Below are 17,709 nucleotides of genomic sequence, written 5' to 3' on the forward strand. Positions count from 1 at the left end.
GCACATATTTGCAAATCTGTTAATACTATCATATTATCATTACTGTTATTATTATTATTATCATCATCATCAACATCCTCATCACATATCCACATCACTGCTCTTCAAATCCTCTTCAGATATGGAGCCATCGGAACAGGGACTGCCCGGCGGGGATGCGCACAGGGACATCATCTTCAACTGCGCATGCTCTTCGCCCAGACTTTCCACTGACGAGTGGCTGTCTGATTGACAGCTCCGCAGCTTGTCAGTTACAGCCGTCAGCAGATCTGGGGATATGGGTTTGTTTCCCTTCGTGTTGGCGTTGTACCTGCAGCACAGTGCATGAGGAATGTGTCAGCATCGTCCGGAGGGCCTGTGTGGACACTGCACTGTAGCAGAGTATCAGTTAAAGTAGCAGCAATAGTTAGACCAGCAGAGGCAGTAGTAGTAGTAGTAGTAGTAATTGAGTAGTGTCTTAACGCTTGGCTTATATCTTGTCTTCAGTTTATCAAGTTTAGAGTTATACATGCGTGTGAATGACTGATTTGGAAGCGCTTTGATTTCTCTCTGCACAAGATTCAGAGCTATATGAATACCAAATATTATGATGATGATTAAGATTGACATAAGCTTACAGTTGGACCAAGAGCAAAGTGAGCTGCGTGATCAGTGGTTCATCCACTGCACTGGGAATCCATTTGCAGCTTAGTCTTTCGTCAAGGTCTGTGACCCTCAAACTGGGAGGACAAGATTCCACTGGCTCTTAGTGCACCAGCCTTGAGAGCTAGCAGGCCTTTGGGAACCATCCCAACGCCGACTGTCCTAAAGCCCTCTTGGACGAGAGAGTGGGGATGTAACTTGGGCACAACACTCTCCATCATAATCAAATTCTAGCCCGGGCTGTCGGGACAGAGTCGGACACGAGTATTATGCAGTAGAATTGGTTTTTGTAGTAGAAGCAGTAACAGTAGCTCCTCCCCGACTGGTATGCCCCCTTCCTTCACAGTCGGTCTTCAACGAGCAGGATGTCTTCTCTTCTCCCATTCGTCTGTATTGCATTGCATTGTACTGTATAATACTGCTTTATGATACAAAATATTTCTTTCTGTGACATAAGGGCTGCTCTTCTCGGGGACAGCGCGTCGTTTTTTGTTTTGTTTTGTTTTTTGTCTGCAGGTGAATTTGTTTCGTATCAAAGCGGATTTCTTTGTACGGACCCGTTTGTTGCCGTGGGTTCTTTTACGTGCGCTACGTGCATGCTGACACGGGACTTCTCATCCGAATGACAAGCATCCAGACCACCACTCATAGTCTTGTGATAGGCGGAGTCAAAAACTGCACACATTTGTTGTGATATAACACAGTGATACAATACGGGACTTGGAGCCGTGTGGAGAGCAGTCTGAACTTCACACATCTGTTGTGATATAACACAGTGATACAATACAATACGATACAACACACATAGCATAGTCACATATAACAGGCAAAGCAACAGGCAAAGCATGGTCACATATAACACGCAAACCTCAGCACACACAACATCAAACAGACAACACACAATGACAGACAACACACAGACAACACCACAGTCACATACAACACACAGACAACACCACAGTCACATACAACACACAGACAAAGCCACAGTCACATACAACACACAGACAAAGCCACAGTCACAGACAACACACAGACAACACAGTCACAGACAACACACATACAAAAAACACAGTCACAGACAACACACAGACAACACCACAGTCACAGACAACACACATACAAAAAACACAGTCACAGACAACACACAGACTACAACACTTTCACACAGACAATAAAAATTAGTCACAGACAACACACAGACAACGCCACAGTCGCAGACAACACACAGACAACAGAATACAGTCACAGACAACACATAGACAACAAAACAGTCACAGGCAACACACAGGCAACAAAACACAGTCACAGACAACACACAGACAACAGAATACAGTCACAGACAACACACAAACAACAGAATACAGTCACAAACAACACACAAACAACAAAATATAGTCACAGACAACACACAGACAACAAAACACAGTCACAGACAACACACAGACAACAAAACAGTCACAGACAACACACAGACAACAAAACAGTCACAGACAACACACAGACAACAAAACAGTCACAGACAACAGCAGCACACAGACAACGGCAGACACATAGCAGCACACAAGACAACAGACAACACACATACAACCAAACATAGACAACACACAGCAACGCACACACAACAACACACAGACAGCAACACAAGAGATAGCAACAGACAGACAGACAGCACCACACAGACAGCAACATGCAGACAGCACCACACTCACGCAACAGACAACACACAGACAGACAGCAACACACAGACAGACAGCAGCACCCAAACAGCAACACACAGACAGACAGCAACACACAGACAGCATGAGACAGGAAAAGACAGACAGCAACACACAGACAGGAAAAGACAGACATCAACACACAGATAGGAAAAGACAGACATCAACACACAGCAACACACAGATAGGAAAAGACAGACATCAATACACAGCAACACACAGATAGGAAAAGACAGACATCAACACACAGATAGGAAAAGACAGACATCAACACACAGCAACACACAGATAGGAAAAGACAGACATCAATACACAGCAACACACAGATAGGAAAAGACAGACAGCAACACACAGATAGGAAAAGACTCACAGCAACACACAGATAGGAAAAGACTCACAGCAACACACAGACAGGAAAAGACAGACATCAACACACAGCAACACACAGACAGGAAAAGACAGACAGCAACACACAGCAACACACAGATAGGAAAAGACAGACATCAACACACAGCAACACACAGATAGGAAAAGACAGACATCAACACACAGCAACACACAGACAGGAAAAGACAGACATCAACACACAGCAACACACAGATAGGAAAAGACAGACATCAACACACAGACAGGAAAAGACAGACAGCAACACACAGCAACACACAGACAGGAAAAGACACACAGCAACACACAGATAGGAAAAGACAGACATCAACACACAGATAGGAAAAGACAGACATCAACACACAGCAACACACAGATAGGAAAAGACACACAGCAACACACAGATAGGAAAAGACAGACATCAACACACAGACAGGAAAAGACACACAGCAACACACAGACAGGAAAAGACAGACAGCAACACACAGATAGGAAAAGACAGACAGCAACACACAGACAGGAAAAGACAGACATCAACACACAGCAACACACAGACAGGAAAAGACAGACAGCAACACACAGACAGGAAAAGACAGACAGCAACACACAGACAGGAAAAGACAGACATCAACACACAGCAACACACAGACAGGAAAAGACAGACAGCAATACACAGCAACACACAGACAGGAAAAGACAGACAGCAACACACAGACAGGAAAAGACAGACAGCAACACACAGACAGGAAAAGACACACAGCAACACACAGACAGGAAAAGACAGACAGCAACACACAGACAGGAAAAGACACACAGCAACACACAGACAGGAAAAGACAGACAGCAACACACAGATAGGAAAAGACAGACAGCAACACACAGCAACACACAGACAGGAAAAGACAGACAGCAACACACAGACAGGAAAAGACAGACATCAACACACAGCAACACACAGACAGGAAAAGACAGACATCAACACACAGCAACACACAGATAGGAAAAGACAGACAGCAACACACAGACAGGAAAAGACAGACATCAACACACAGCAACACACAGATAGGAAAAGACAGACATCAACACACAGCAACACACAGACAGGAAAAGACAGACATCAACACACAGCAACACACAGATAGGAAAAGACAGACAGCAACACACAGATAGGAAAAGACAGACAGCAACACACAGATAGGAAAAGACAGACATCAACACACAGATAGGAAAAGACAGACATCAACACACAGCAACACACAGATAGGAAAAGACAGACATCAACACACAGACAGGAAAACACACACATCAACACACAGACAGGAAAACACACACATCAACACACAGATAGGAAAAGACAGACATCAACACACAGACAGGAAAACACACACATCAACACACAGACAGGAAAACACACACAGCAACACACAGACAGGAAAAGACAGACAGCAACACACAGATAGGAAAAGACAGACATCAACACACAGCAACACACAGATAGGAAAAGACAGACAGCAACACACAGCAACACACAGACAGGAAAAGACAGACAGCAACACACAGCAACACACAGACAGGAAAAGACAGACAGCAACACACAGATAGGAAAAGACAGACAGCAACACACAGCAACACACAGACAGGAAAAGACAGACAGCAACACACAGATAGGAAAAGACAGACATCAACACACAGCAACACACAGACAGGAAAAGACAGACAGCAACACACAGACAGGAAAAGACAGACAGCAACACACAGATAGGAAAAGACAGACAGCAACACACAGCAACACACAGATAGGAAAGGACAGACATCAACACACAGCAACACACAGACAGGAAAAGACAGACATCAACACACAGACAGCAGCAGACAGACAGCAACACACAGTAAGCAATACACAGACAGCACACAGACAACAACACACAGACAGCAAGAGACAGGAAAAGACAGACAGCAACACAAGAGTCAGCAGCAGACAGATAACATACAGACAACACACGGACAGCAACACACAGACAGCAGAAAGACATCATACACACAGACAACATGCACACAGACAGCGACACACAGACAGCAGAAAGACATCATACACACAGACAACATGCACACAGACAACATGCACACAGACAACATGCACACAGACAGCTACACACAGACAGCAGAAAGACATCATACACACAGACAACATGCACACAGACAGCGACACACAGACAGCAGAAAGACAACATGCACACAGACAGCAGAAAGACAACATGCACACAGACAGCAACACACAGACAGCAGAAAGACATCATACACACAGACAGCAAGACTCAAACAGCAGAAAGACATCATACACACAGACAACATGCACACAGACAGCGACACACAGACAGCAGAAAGACATCATACACACAGACAGCGACACACAGACAGCAGAAAGACATCATACACACAGACAGCGACACACAGACAGCAGAAAGACAACATGCACACAGACAACATGCACACAGACAGCAGAAAGACAACATGCACACAGACAACATGCACACAGACAGCAACACACAGACAGCAGAAAGACATCATACACACAGACAGCAACACACAGACAGCAGAAAGACAACATGCACACAGACAGCGACACACAGACAGCAGAAAGACAACATGCACACAGACAGCAGAAAGACAACATGCACACAGACAGCAACACACAGACAGCAGAAAGACAACATACACACAGACAACACGCACACAGACAGCAACACACAGACAGCAGAAAGACATCATACACACAGACAGCAACACACAGACAGCAACACACAGACAGCAACACACAGACAGCAGAAAGACATCATACACACAGACAGCAACACACAGACAGCAGAAAGACAACATGCACACAGACAACATGCACACAGACAGCAGAAAGACAACATGCACACAGACAGCAGAAAGACAACATGCACACAGACAACATACACACAGACAGCAACACACAGACAGCAGAAAGACAACATGCACACAGACAGCGACACCCAGACAAAAGATAGACAAAACACAGACAACATGCACACAGACAGCGACACCCAGACAAAAGATAGACAAAACACAGACAACATGCACACAGACAGCGACACCCAGACAAAAGATAGACAAAACACAGACAACATGCACACAGACAGCGCCGCACAGACAAAAGATAGACAAAACACAGACAACATGCACACAGACAGCGACACCCAGACAAAAGATAGACAAAACACAGACAACATGCACACAGACAGCGCCGCACAGACAAAAGATAGACAAAACACAGACAACATGCACACAGACAGCGACACCCAGACAAAAGATAGACAAAACACAGACAACATGCACACAGACAGCGCCGCACAGACAAAAGATAGACAAAACACAGACAACATGCACACAGACAGCGACACCCAGACAAAAGATAGACAAAACACAGACAACATGCACACAGACAGCGCCACACAGACAAAAGATAGACAAAACACAGACAACATGCACACAGACAGCGACACCCAGACAAAAGATAGACAAAACACAGACAAGAGAGGAGCACTAACAGGTCCTGACAGCCGGGGTGCAGGGTGTCCATGGAGGCTTTGGAGAGCCCCGAGGACGAGGTGTCGGACCGCAGGGCCCCCTTGTCCCGCCACAGGTCACACGTCAGCAGGGACGGGTAGGACTGAACCGGGTGCCCCCGGCCCCCCGCTCCCCCGCGGTACACAGGCTGTGCCTGGTGGTTGATGTTCTCCTCCAGACACAGAGTGTCGTCTGCCAGCTCCGTCATTCTTTCTGAAAACAGCAGTGTTGAGAATAGTCATCCTTTCTGAAAACAGCGATGTTAAGAATAGTCATTCTTTCTTAAAACAGCGGTGTTGAGAATAGTCATCCTTTCAGAAAACAGCAGTGTTGAGAACAGTCATCCTTTCTGAAAACAGTGGTGCTAAGAATAGTCATTCTTTCTGAAAACAGCGGTGCTGAGACCAGTCATTCTTTCTGAAAACAGCGATGTTAAGAATAGTCATTCTTTCTGAAAACAGCAGTGCTGAGAACAGTCATCCTTTCTGAAAACAGTGGTGCTGAGAATAGTCATTCTTTCTGAAAACAGTGGTGCTGAGAATAGTCATTCTTTCTGAAAACAGTGGTGCTGAGAATAGTCATTCTTTCTGAAAACAGTGGTGTTGAGAATAGTCATTCTTTCTGAAAATAGCGGTGCTGAGAACAGTCATTCTTTCTGAAAACAGCGATGTTAAGAATAGTCATTCTTTCTGAAAACAGCAGTGTTGAGAACAGTCATCCTTTCTGAAAACAGTGGTGCTAAGAATAGTCATTCTTTCTGAAAACAGCAGTGTTGAGAATAGTCATCCTTTCTGAAAACAGTGGTGCTGAGAATAGTCATTCTTTCTGAAAACAGTGGTGCTGAGAATAGTTATTCTTTTTGAAAACAGTGGTGCTGAGAATAGTCATTCTTTCTGAAAACAGCAGTGTTGAGAATAGTCATCCTTTCTGAAAACAGTGGTGCTGAGACCAGTCATTCTTTCTGAAAACAGCGATGTTAAGAATAGTCATTCTTTCTGAAAACAGCAGTGTTGAGAATCGTCATCCTTTCTGAAAACAGTGGTGCTGAGAACAGTCATTCTTTCTGAAAACAGCAGTGTTGAGAACAGTCATTCTTTCTGAAAACAGCAGTGTTGAGAGTAGTCATTCTTTCTGAAAACAGCAGTGTTGAGAATATTCATCCTTTCTGAAAACAGCAGTGCTGACAATAGTCATTCTTTCTGAAAAGTGGTGCTGAGAATAGTTATTCTTTTTGAAAACAGTGGTGCTGAGAATAGTGATTCTGTCTGAAAGCAGCGATGTTGAGAATAGTCATTCTTTCTGAAAACTGTGGTGCTGAGAATAGTCATTCTTTCTGAAAACAGCGATGTTGAGAATAGTCATTCTTTCTGAAAACAGTGGTGCTGAGAATAGTTATTCTTTCTGAAAACAGTGGTGCTGAGAATAGTCATTCTTTCTGAAAATAGCGGTGCTGAGAATAGTCATTCTTTCTGAAAATAGAGGTGTTGAGAACAGTCATTCTTTCTGAGAACAGCGATGTTGAGAATAGTCATTCTTTTTGAAAACAGTGGTGCTGAGAACAGTCATTCTTTCTGAAAACAGTGGTGCCAAGAATAGTTATTCTTTCTGAAAACAGTGGTGCTGAGAATAGTCATTTTTTCTGAAAATAGCGGTGTTGAGAATAGTCATTCTTTCTGAAAACAGTGTTGTGAACATTCTTATCCTTTCTGAAAACAGATCAGATAAGATAGGATAAGATAAGAACTGATTATGTCATAAAGAGTTATTGCATCAGGTGCAGTAAGAAAAAGACAATTTACGCAACACACACATCATTAGAACATAACTTAATTAAGATTTTCGCATAGAAGCATTTCACATGTTCGCTTTGAGAAAAAAAGAAAAAGAAACTGTAACTGATAATCACTGGATAGTAATTATCAGTATAGATATACTGAAAGACACGACTGATAACATCACACATATCCTATTGCACGTTCATCCTGGACACCGTCACACATACTCAAGTAAAATATCATTTAAGAAAAATAAACGAAGTGCAACCTATTGTGTGCATGCGCTTTCACATGTACTGCAATTCTGAGCAGTGGTCAGTGTGCATAGGGATCAAATATTATACGCAAACGTCTTCCACTGACATATGTCTACAGAGAAGAGAGATTGTCCATATATCTCTTCCGGTCTGTCTCAACTCCATTTCCCCTCTGCTTGAAGCCTCTTCTTTCTCTCACTCCTCTCCGTGCCACCAGCTTGCTGCTCGCTATTCTTTCGCATCGTTTCACTTATCTTTCCTTTCTTAGCGCGCACGCACGCACATAACACACTCCCTTTCCCACACAAGCCCCCCCCCACCCCCACACACCACACCAGTCTGTTCCCACTTGTGACTCACCACCCCCTCCTTCCTCCCCCCCCCCCCCCCGCCCTCACTCACCGTCCTCATTGTCATGGCCAAAGGTGTTGAGACTGGCGTAGGTCATGATGTTGGTCACCTCATCATTGACCCGCTCTTCACTGAGGGTGCGGTTTGGTCGTCTGCTCAGCTGGCTACCCACGTGAGGTGTGTTGTCCACCCGCTTCTTCCGTAGCACCTGCCGGGAAAGGGGGGTTTTGTCTTAGAATTTAGTAGTTTGTAGGTGTGTATGTGTATTGTGTGTGCATTTATGATGAAAGTAACACACGCACACACACACACACACACACACACACACAGACGCGAAACAGATCATAACCAGAAACCTGAAGACAAATAACATAAGTACAGTTTCAGTTTCAGTTGCTCAAGGAGGCGTCACTGCGTTCGGACAAACCATATACGCTACACCACATCTGCCAAGCAGATGCCTGACCAGCAGCGTAACCCAACGCGCTTAGTCAGGCCTTGAGAAAAGAAAAAAACCCAAACAAACAAAAAAAACAAAAACAAACAAAAAAAAACAGGGGAATAAATAATAGATAAGCTTACATAAATAAATAAATAAATGAATAATAATTATAATATAGAAAAAGGTAGTAGTAATAATAATAGTAATACTAATAAAATGATTTTTTTTTTAAAATAAAAAATATAAATAAAAAAAAATAAAAAAATAAAAAAAAATAAATAAATAAAAATAAAAAAATAAAAAAATAAATAAATAAATAAATAAGACAACAATGGTGATAAATAAGCGAATAAATGTAAAACATGAAGACACACATTCACACACACACCCACACATGCACAACAGAAATCCACCAAACATGCAGTTTCACAGATATGAAAGCACAGTCAAATACATATAAACGTACATGAGCTCCAACACACACACACACACACACACACATTACCTTGCACCTCCTCTACCCCCCTCCTCCACACACTCATTTCTAGTCTACGTATCGCAGCTTCCACGGCACACACACACACACACACACACACACACTCACACACACAAACACACACTCACAGAGATGAACACTGACTTGTACAAGCACACACACATACGCCCATATCTCCCACCCCCAACCCCACACACATATATACAAAGATATACACACATACACACACACACACACACACACACACACACATATATACGTTCCAATATCCTGTTGCTCCCACAGTGTAGGCATGCATATACTCACATACCTCATCCTCTACCCCACCTCCCCCCGCACTCCCACCTCCTCACACACACACACACACACACACACACGTACACAGATCTCTCCTGACACTTGTGTACACTTACACTCTCGCGCATTCACAAACGCACTCAAAAGCACAGACCCACACATACACACAAACACACACGCACAGAGGCTGCCACTGACTGGCCGCAAGAGGGATGGGAAAAGATCTCTGATGCCAAAAACGTGGCGTCTAGTGTGTTGCTCAGTCTATTGTATTTGGAAAGGCCCACAGAGACTCTGTTCCGTTTTGAAGAAATTTGCGCAATGTTGGTTTGGAAATGATGCCGATATTTGTTTGATTTGCAAAGCATCGTGCTCTACCTTTCATGTTAGACTTGCGGCCGCTCCCTCTCTCTGCTTTTATTTCTTTGAGGCGATCGATGGTGTGATGGCCTTGTACCTGTTCTTTTTGGTATTCTTTGATTTTTCTGAGGATTTCCGATTTTCCTAGATGTAGGCCGCTCGTTGGTGTTGCGTTACCAGCAAGTCTGTCAGCTCGCTCATTTCCCTTAACACCTGCATGTCCCGGGCAGTATGACCATGTGAGTTTTTTAATCTGAAAGTTGCGCATTGCCTTATGCCACTCTGGGCTTCCCATTCCGTTTTCAATTTTCTGTATGAGGTTCATTGAGTCGGTTAGAATCATGGCATGTTGGTTTCCGGGCGTATGGATGGACGATAGCCACTGGAGGGCATGTGTCGCAGCTTCAACTTCCATCGTTAGGCTGGAGGTTGTGACTTTGTAGGCAGCATTCTCTTCCCTAACTGTTTTTCCATTTTGTTTCGCAGTGAATCCCCAACCGGATTGGTCTTTGGTGATTGAGCCATCTGTGTATATGATGATGTCCTCTTCTCTACTGTTTTATTCTATGAGTAGTTTCACTAAGTACAGAAACATAATAATGATATAAAAACAGGAAGAAAAGTCGGACAACAACGGTGGCAAGCAAGGAAGATGGCAAGTGAAGGGAAAAAGTCCGTCCCTGTCACCGTCACTGGTCCCGAAACCTGGGGGCCGTGCACTTGATGAAGGCATTGTCACTGATGAAGGCACTGTCACTGATGAAGGCATTGTCACTGATGAAGGCATTGTCACTGATGAAGGCATTGTCACAGGCATTGTCACTGATGAAGGCATTATGATGAAGGCATTATCACTGATGAAGGCATTATCACTGGCATTATGATGAAGGCATTGTCACTGATGAAGGCATTATGATGAAGGCATTTTCACTGATGAACGTATTATCACTGATGAAGGCATTATCACTGATGAAGGCATTATGATGAAGGCATTAACACTGATGAACGTATTATCACTGATCAAGGCATTATCACTGATGAAGGCATTATGATGAAGGCATTATGATGAAGGTATTATCACTGATGAAGGTATTATCACTGATGAAGGCATTATGATGAAGGCATTATGATGAAGGTATTATCACTGATGAAGGTATTATCACTGATGAAGGCATTATCACTGATGAAGGTATTATCACTGATGAAGGCATTATCATCATGCTCTGTTTCTGGTGCCGGCTTGGGACAGGGTCGGAGTATCTGCAAAGTTCTTTTTTGTCCACTCAGCGGTGATGTCTACCCACTTTTCCCCAGAGCTTTCATGGTGTTGGAGAAGTCAGGTCAGGGGTTCTTTCCCGCTATGGTAACCATATGACCCAGTACTACCTGCCGCGCGTTGCCTAAGACAACAACACGAAGAACATAACGATCATGACGAAGACGGCGATGATAACGTGGACGCCGATGAAAATGATGATGAACTCGACGACTAAGATGATGACGACGACGAAAAAAACAAGAAGGACGATTCCAACGACGACCACATCAACAATGACGATGATGACACCAATAATACCGACCACAGTACACAGCGACAATGGGTGAATGCCAAAAAAACGAGAGAAATGCGTAAGAAAATGCCAACACAAACAATAACAAAGATGGAAAAGACAACACAAGAAGCAAAGCCGTTATGGCTTATGTGTGACTCCAATCAGAAATGAGTTTGTCGAAATAAAAACTGTGTGCCTGACGGAATTGGAACTTCTTCTTCTTCTTCTGCGTTCACTCGTATGCACACGAGTGGGCTTTTACGTGTATGACCGTTTTTACCCCGCCATGTAGGCAGCCATACTCCGTTTTCGGGGGTGTGCATGCTGGGTATGTTCTTGTTTCCATAACCCACCGAACGCTGACATGGATTACAGGATCTTTAACGTGCGTATTTGATCTTCTGCTTGGATATACACACGAAGGGGGTTCAGGCACTAGCAGGTCTGCACATATGTTGACCTGGGAGATCGGAAAAATCTCCACCCTTTACCCACCAGGCGCCGTCACCGTGATTCGAACCCGGGACCCTCAGATTGACAGTCCAACGCTTTAACCACTCGGCTATTGCGCCCGTCAGGAATTGGAACGATTCCACATAGAGAAACTCAGGTCAATCGGTATTTCATTGTTCGATCATGATATTGATCTATCAAAGTATCAAACTGTCCAGCTTGGACAATTCATAACAAGAAATTCAAACGTTGTGCAACATTTTCGCACCAACCGATTCCCTGCAATATTCTGGTAATTTCTGCGAAAATCTGACGATGTGTAAACTGAGAAAATCGATCTGATTTTTTGTTGTTGTTTTTGTTTGTGCTCATGTCATTGTCAAAAAACGATCGTTTGTGGAACTGAAAACAAAACCGGGCAGTCCTGATGCGGTATTTCACTAACATCCAAATAACAAACTGTTATACGTTTGTATCCGTGCATTTTTTTTTTTTTATCTATTTCCTTCCACTCAATGACTTTTCCTCTCAGATACTTCAGAAAGTTTTCGTGTGCTGAACGATTCCTACTGACTTGGAGGCAAGATGGCAGACGAAGGAGTTTAAAGTCTTGTCGCCAACTCGAATGTTGATCAGCTCATTCTTGTTGTTGTTAAAGTACCTTCTTCATAATGTTGTTTGCAATAAACAGGACGGTGGTGTAGTTATTGTCATTCTGTCCAGTGGAATGCCACGCTGTCTTTAAACCATAACAACCCAGAAAATACCCCAGGAAATACTGCAGATCCGGACGCTTAACGAAATAAAACGTTCACTATAAATACGGTTGAAACCGGTAGACTTATACCTCTGTTGTAAGAATGTATTGAACGAAGCAATGTTTTGCTGTTTTTACGCCAAATCTAGTGCTTACAAAATATTTACAGAGAAATTAGATTTGGTTTTTTTTTAACGTTTAACACACACACACACACACATACGGACGTGTGGGTGCCTGCATGCCTACACGCATACATATTCATTCACTCAGACAGATAACCAAAACAGTTATTACATAGAAGTACATGGTATACTCACGTAAGCCAAAAACAAAAAAGGCACAACACAACACACATGTACAAAACCACACTTGGTCATCAAAAATCATGACATAGACACACGACCATATACTTTTAACAGTGGGACAAGCACAAAAATGTCCACCAACTGGGATGACAGGCAGATATAAATGAAATGAATTTGAATATTGTTTCCTGAACAGAAAAAAAAATATACAAATAACAAAAACAGGACAAGCACAAAAATGTCCATGAACATGCTGATTTAGTTGACTGTGAAACGAGCACCTGGCGAAGGCCTGTGTCATTGGTGATGATGTCCCCATCACTGGCATGGAAGGTGGCGCACTTTCTCTTCAGCAGCTTGTCCTGTTGGAAGGACAGACGGACCTCCGTGTTGCTGCGGGCAAACTCCTGTCACAGTATCAGTATCAGTATCAGTAGTTCAAGGAGGCGTGACTGCGTTCGGATGAATCCATATACGCTACACCACATCTGCCAAGCAGATGCCTGACCAGCAGCGTAACCCAACGCGCTTAGTCAGGCCTTGAGAAAAAAAAAAGAGAAAAAAAAAGAATAGAAGTAAATAAATATTTAAATCAAAAATAAATGAAGGAACTAAAAATGATAAAATAAATGAATAAGTAAATTAAAAAAATAAAGATAATTATAATTATGACAATAATAGCAATGGTGATGATGATGATGATGATAATAATAATAATATAATAAATTTAAAGACAATAATGATAATAAATAAACAAATAAATGCAACACACACACACACACACACACACACACACACACAACAGATATGCAACACACATGCATAACAGATATGCAACAAACATGCAGTTTCACAGATATGAAAGCAGAAACAAAATTAATACACATAAACGTACACGAGCCCCGACACACACACACACACACACACACACACACCGTCTCCCAAATTACCCAGCCACACATCGTCACTGCCACACAGCACTGGAGGAAGGTACAGGGAAGAGAGAAAGAAGGGAGGGGAGGAAGAGATGGTGGAAGGAGAAAGGGAAGACAGAAAACTGAAGGAAAGAAGAGAAAGAGAGAACAGGAAATGGACGAAAGCTATACGAGAAAGAAAGACAGGAAAGGAAGGAAGGATAGATAAAAAGAAGAGAGGAAGGGAGAGAGGGAAACGGAAGGATGGATGGAAGGAAGGAAAAAGAGAAGGAAGAGAGGAAGGGAGGGAGGGAAAGCAAGGGAAGAATGGATGAAAGGAAGGAAGGCAGGAAGTGAGAAGAGGAAAGAGAGAAAAGAAGAAAAGGGCGGGGGTTGGAGGGTGAAGGAATGGAGAAGAAAGAACAGAAGGAAGGAGAGAGCAAATGAAATAAGGGAGAGACAGCGGAAAGAATGAAGGAGTGAAAGAAGGATAGACAGAAGGAAGAGAAGAAGGGAGTAAAGAGAGAATGGAAGGAAAGAAGGAAGGAACTGAGGAAAGATTGCAGAGAGGAAGGAAGGATGGATGGAAAGAAAGATGATAGGAACAGAAAGAAAAGAAACGAGGGAAGGAGAGAAGGGAGGGAATGAGTGAGAGATGGAGGAATGAAGGGGTCCTAGACGAACAGAAAAGAAAATAAAGGAAGGAAAAGGAAGAGAAGACAAAGAGAAAATAGAAATAAAGAATGCGGGAATGCCTTCTCTGAAGATGCTCAATCGGATAAGACAACAGGAGTTCACCAGTTGTAACAGGGGCTTCCACTGCGCTGCCATCTTATTTTCTCTGATCTGGTTTGAACTTTTAGTTGAAAGGCTTCCCCCTGTGCTGCTTCAGGATTGCAGTCTCACTTGATTTGCATCAAGGCAAGTTCGTGTCATTTATTTAGAGACACATATCCTGATCACTGGTCGTTAGCAAAAAGCACACATGATATACTTCAACAAAATCGGAAGACACACAAGCACGTTTAAACAACAACAACAACAACAAAAAAGATGAAGCCTTGGCTCACAAGTGGTGTTTACGGATTAAAACAGGGCAAAAACAAACAAACAAGCAAACAAACAAAAAGAACTAACTAAATAAATAGTTACATAAATAAATGGGAAAAGAGGAACCAGAGACAAACGAAATATGGTTCACTCAAGAAAGAAATAATATATAGTCTTTTAGTATTTAAACTAAATTTGGTGTTGACAATGTATGTACATAGGAAATGATTCTGTTAAAACATTAGCAACTGCTACTACAGCAACAGCATCAACAACCACTACTATTGCCGTTACTGTTGTTGCTGCAGTTGCTGATGCTACTGTTACCATCTTAACCACTACTTCATCATAATGTCATCTTTTAGCCTGTATGATCATACACAACTATTCCTGCTGCTCTTCCTTCTCAACAATTACAACTGCCATTACTACAAATAATACTACTGTTGCTGTTGCAGCTACCACTGCAACTGCCACACAACCACGAATACCACACCATGCTGTCATCTTATCTTTATGACCACTGTTGTTGCTGCTGCTACTGTTCTTCCTTAACTAGCATTACTACCACGAGTAGCAAGAGGATGGTGGCAGAGTGGTTAAAGTGCTCATCTGTCAACACAGTGGCCGTGAGGGTCTGGGTTCAAACCTCCTTCTCGCCCTTTCTCCCAAGTGGAAAATCAAACTAACCGTCTAGTCTTTCGGCATGAGACGATAAACCGAGGTCCCGTGTGCAGAACGCACTTGGCGCACTGAAAAAGAACCAATGGCAACGGCAGTGTTGTCCTCTGGCCTAGCAGATGTGGTCCAGCGTATATGGATTTGTTCAAACGCAGTGACGCCTCCTTGATAAACTACCACTACTGCTGCTGCTACTATGCTGGCACCGCTACAGCTGCACGTGCTACCTACCGGTTCCCGACAGCAGTCCCCAGCCACAGGCCCGGGTCCCTTCCTCCTGGACCTCAGTGCCTGCTGTTTCTTCAGGGACGACTTGTGCAGCCAGGACCGCGAGTCCTTCTTGAACTGCACATCACACACACGCTGCGCCACCCTCCTGACCTTTCACAACAGCTCAGGGAGTCAGCTACAACTAAAGGGCTGACGGTTGTTAGGTGGTGAGCTCGTGTCCTGCTTGGCCGTATTGTCTGCCGATGAGTATGATTCTCTGTGTGTGTGTGTGTGTGTGTGTGATTCTCTCTTTGTCAAACGAATGAGGATTGTTACGTCGTGAATTCAAGCTCTGTCGAGTTGTAGTCTTCCCCCGCACCTCCCTCTCTAACGCCAGTTAGATAATAAATTAAAAAATGGTTCGATTGTGGTGTTATTTTCTGTTATTTGAAATCTTAGCAGGTTTGCAGATCTGTGCACGCACACACACACACTCTCTCTCTCTCTCAGATGGTAGGGGGAGACAAGAGGATGTGACAGAGAAAAAGAGAGAGGTGAGATGAGAGAAAGAAACTGAGAGCGTGGGTGAAGAAAGGGAAGAGAGAATGGGAGGCAGGGAACGTGCCTGTTCCAGAAATACTGATAACTGTGTGGATACTTGTATTCCGCCTCCTTGTCTTCCATACCCTCCACTTACCTGTTTACCCTGGAACTCCATGAAGTAGCACGGGGAGTTCTCATTGTAGCTCATCTCGCTGTCCAGAAATCGCCGCAGGACGGCGCTCTTGTCCACATCCTCGGCTCTTGGCTTGGGGTTCTTGTGCAGCCAGACTCTCGAGTCCTTCTTGAAGCCAGGGGGAAGCATGGGCACTGCACTGCTGACCGTGGATCTTCTTCTTTTCCCTCTTTCTCCTTGCCTTCGCCGCTTCCTTCTGGCTTCTAGCATCGTGCGGCGTCATCGTGGATGAGGCAGCTTTTTGACGTAGGCGATGACGTAATCGTGGCTCAGGCCGCTTTTTGACGTATGCCGTGACGTCATCCTGGAGCAGGCTGCTTTTGACGCGTGCAGTTGGTGTCCTTTATGACTGAAGACGCGAGAAGATTAAAAAACAATTCATTTCTTTGTCAGTTTCGTTGTTTATCTATTTGCTTCGTTATTTGTTGGTTGGTTTTCATTGTTTATTCGTTTGTTCATTTCTTTAATTTTGTTTACCTGTGTTATCTTAATTTATTCTGTGATTCATTTATATGTCCTGTCGTCTTAGTCGACGCGTGTGTGTGTGACTTAGCATAACGCAATGCGAATCGTTAACAGATGGTGGCCATTCCAAAACAGTGTTCACTATTTCTTCTCCAGTCCAAGCAAAGTGTCATTTTTTTTCTGTTTAAACTGAATGAATCACTTCATCTGCCGATCTTTCGATCAATCAGTAAACCAAGAAAGTTTTGGCCAAACCGCAAGAAGATTAA

General features: G+C 43.4%; 1 protein-coding gene across 1 annotated transcript; it reads right to left on the minus strand.

The window, feature by feature from the left end:
* Nucleotides 1-17,104, minus strand: LOC143297495 (uncharacterized). Its single transcript, XM_076609895.1, has 6 exons — nt 16,937-17,104; nt 16,261-16,374; nt 13,666-13,791; nt 8,770-8,926; nt 6,317-6,548; nt 1-310 (listed from the first exon to the last, which is right to left on the minus strand). Exons 1-6 carry the CDS (start codon nt 17,102-17,104, stop codon nt 82-84), a joined length of 1,026 nt encoding a protein of 341 aa, XP_076466010.1. The 3' UTR covers nt 1-81.
* Between the last annotated feature and the right edge of the window lie 605 nt (nt 17,105-17,709).

Source organism: Babylonia areolata, chromosome 22, assembly GCF_041734735.1.
Source record: "Babylonia areolata isolate BAREFJ2019XMU chromosome 22, ASM4173473v1, whole genome shotgun sequence".
NCBI lineage: Eukaryota > Metazoa > Mollusca > Gastropoda > Neogastropoda > Buccinidae > Babylonia > Babylonia areolata.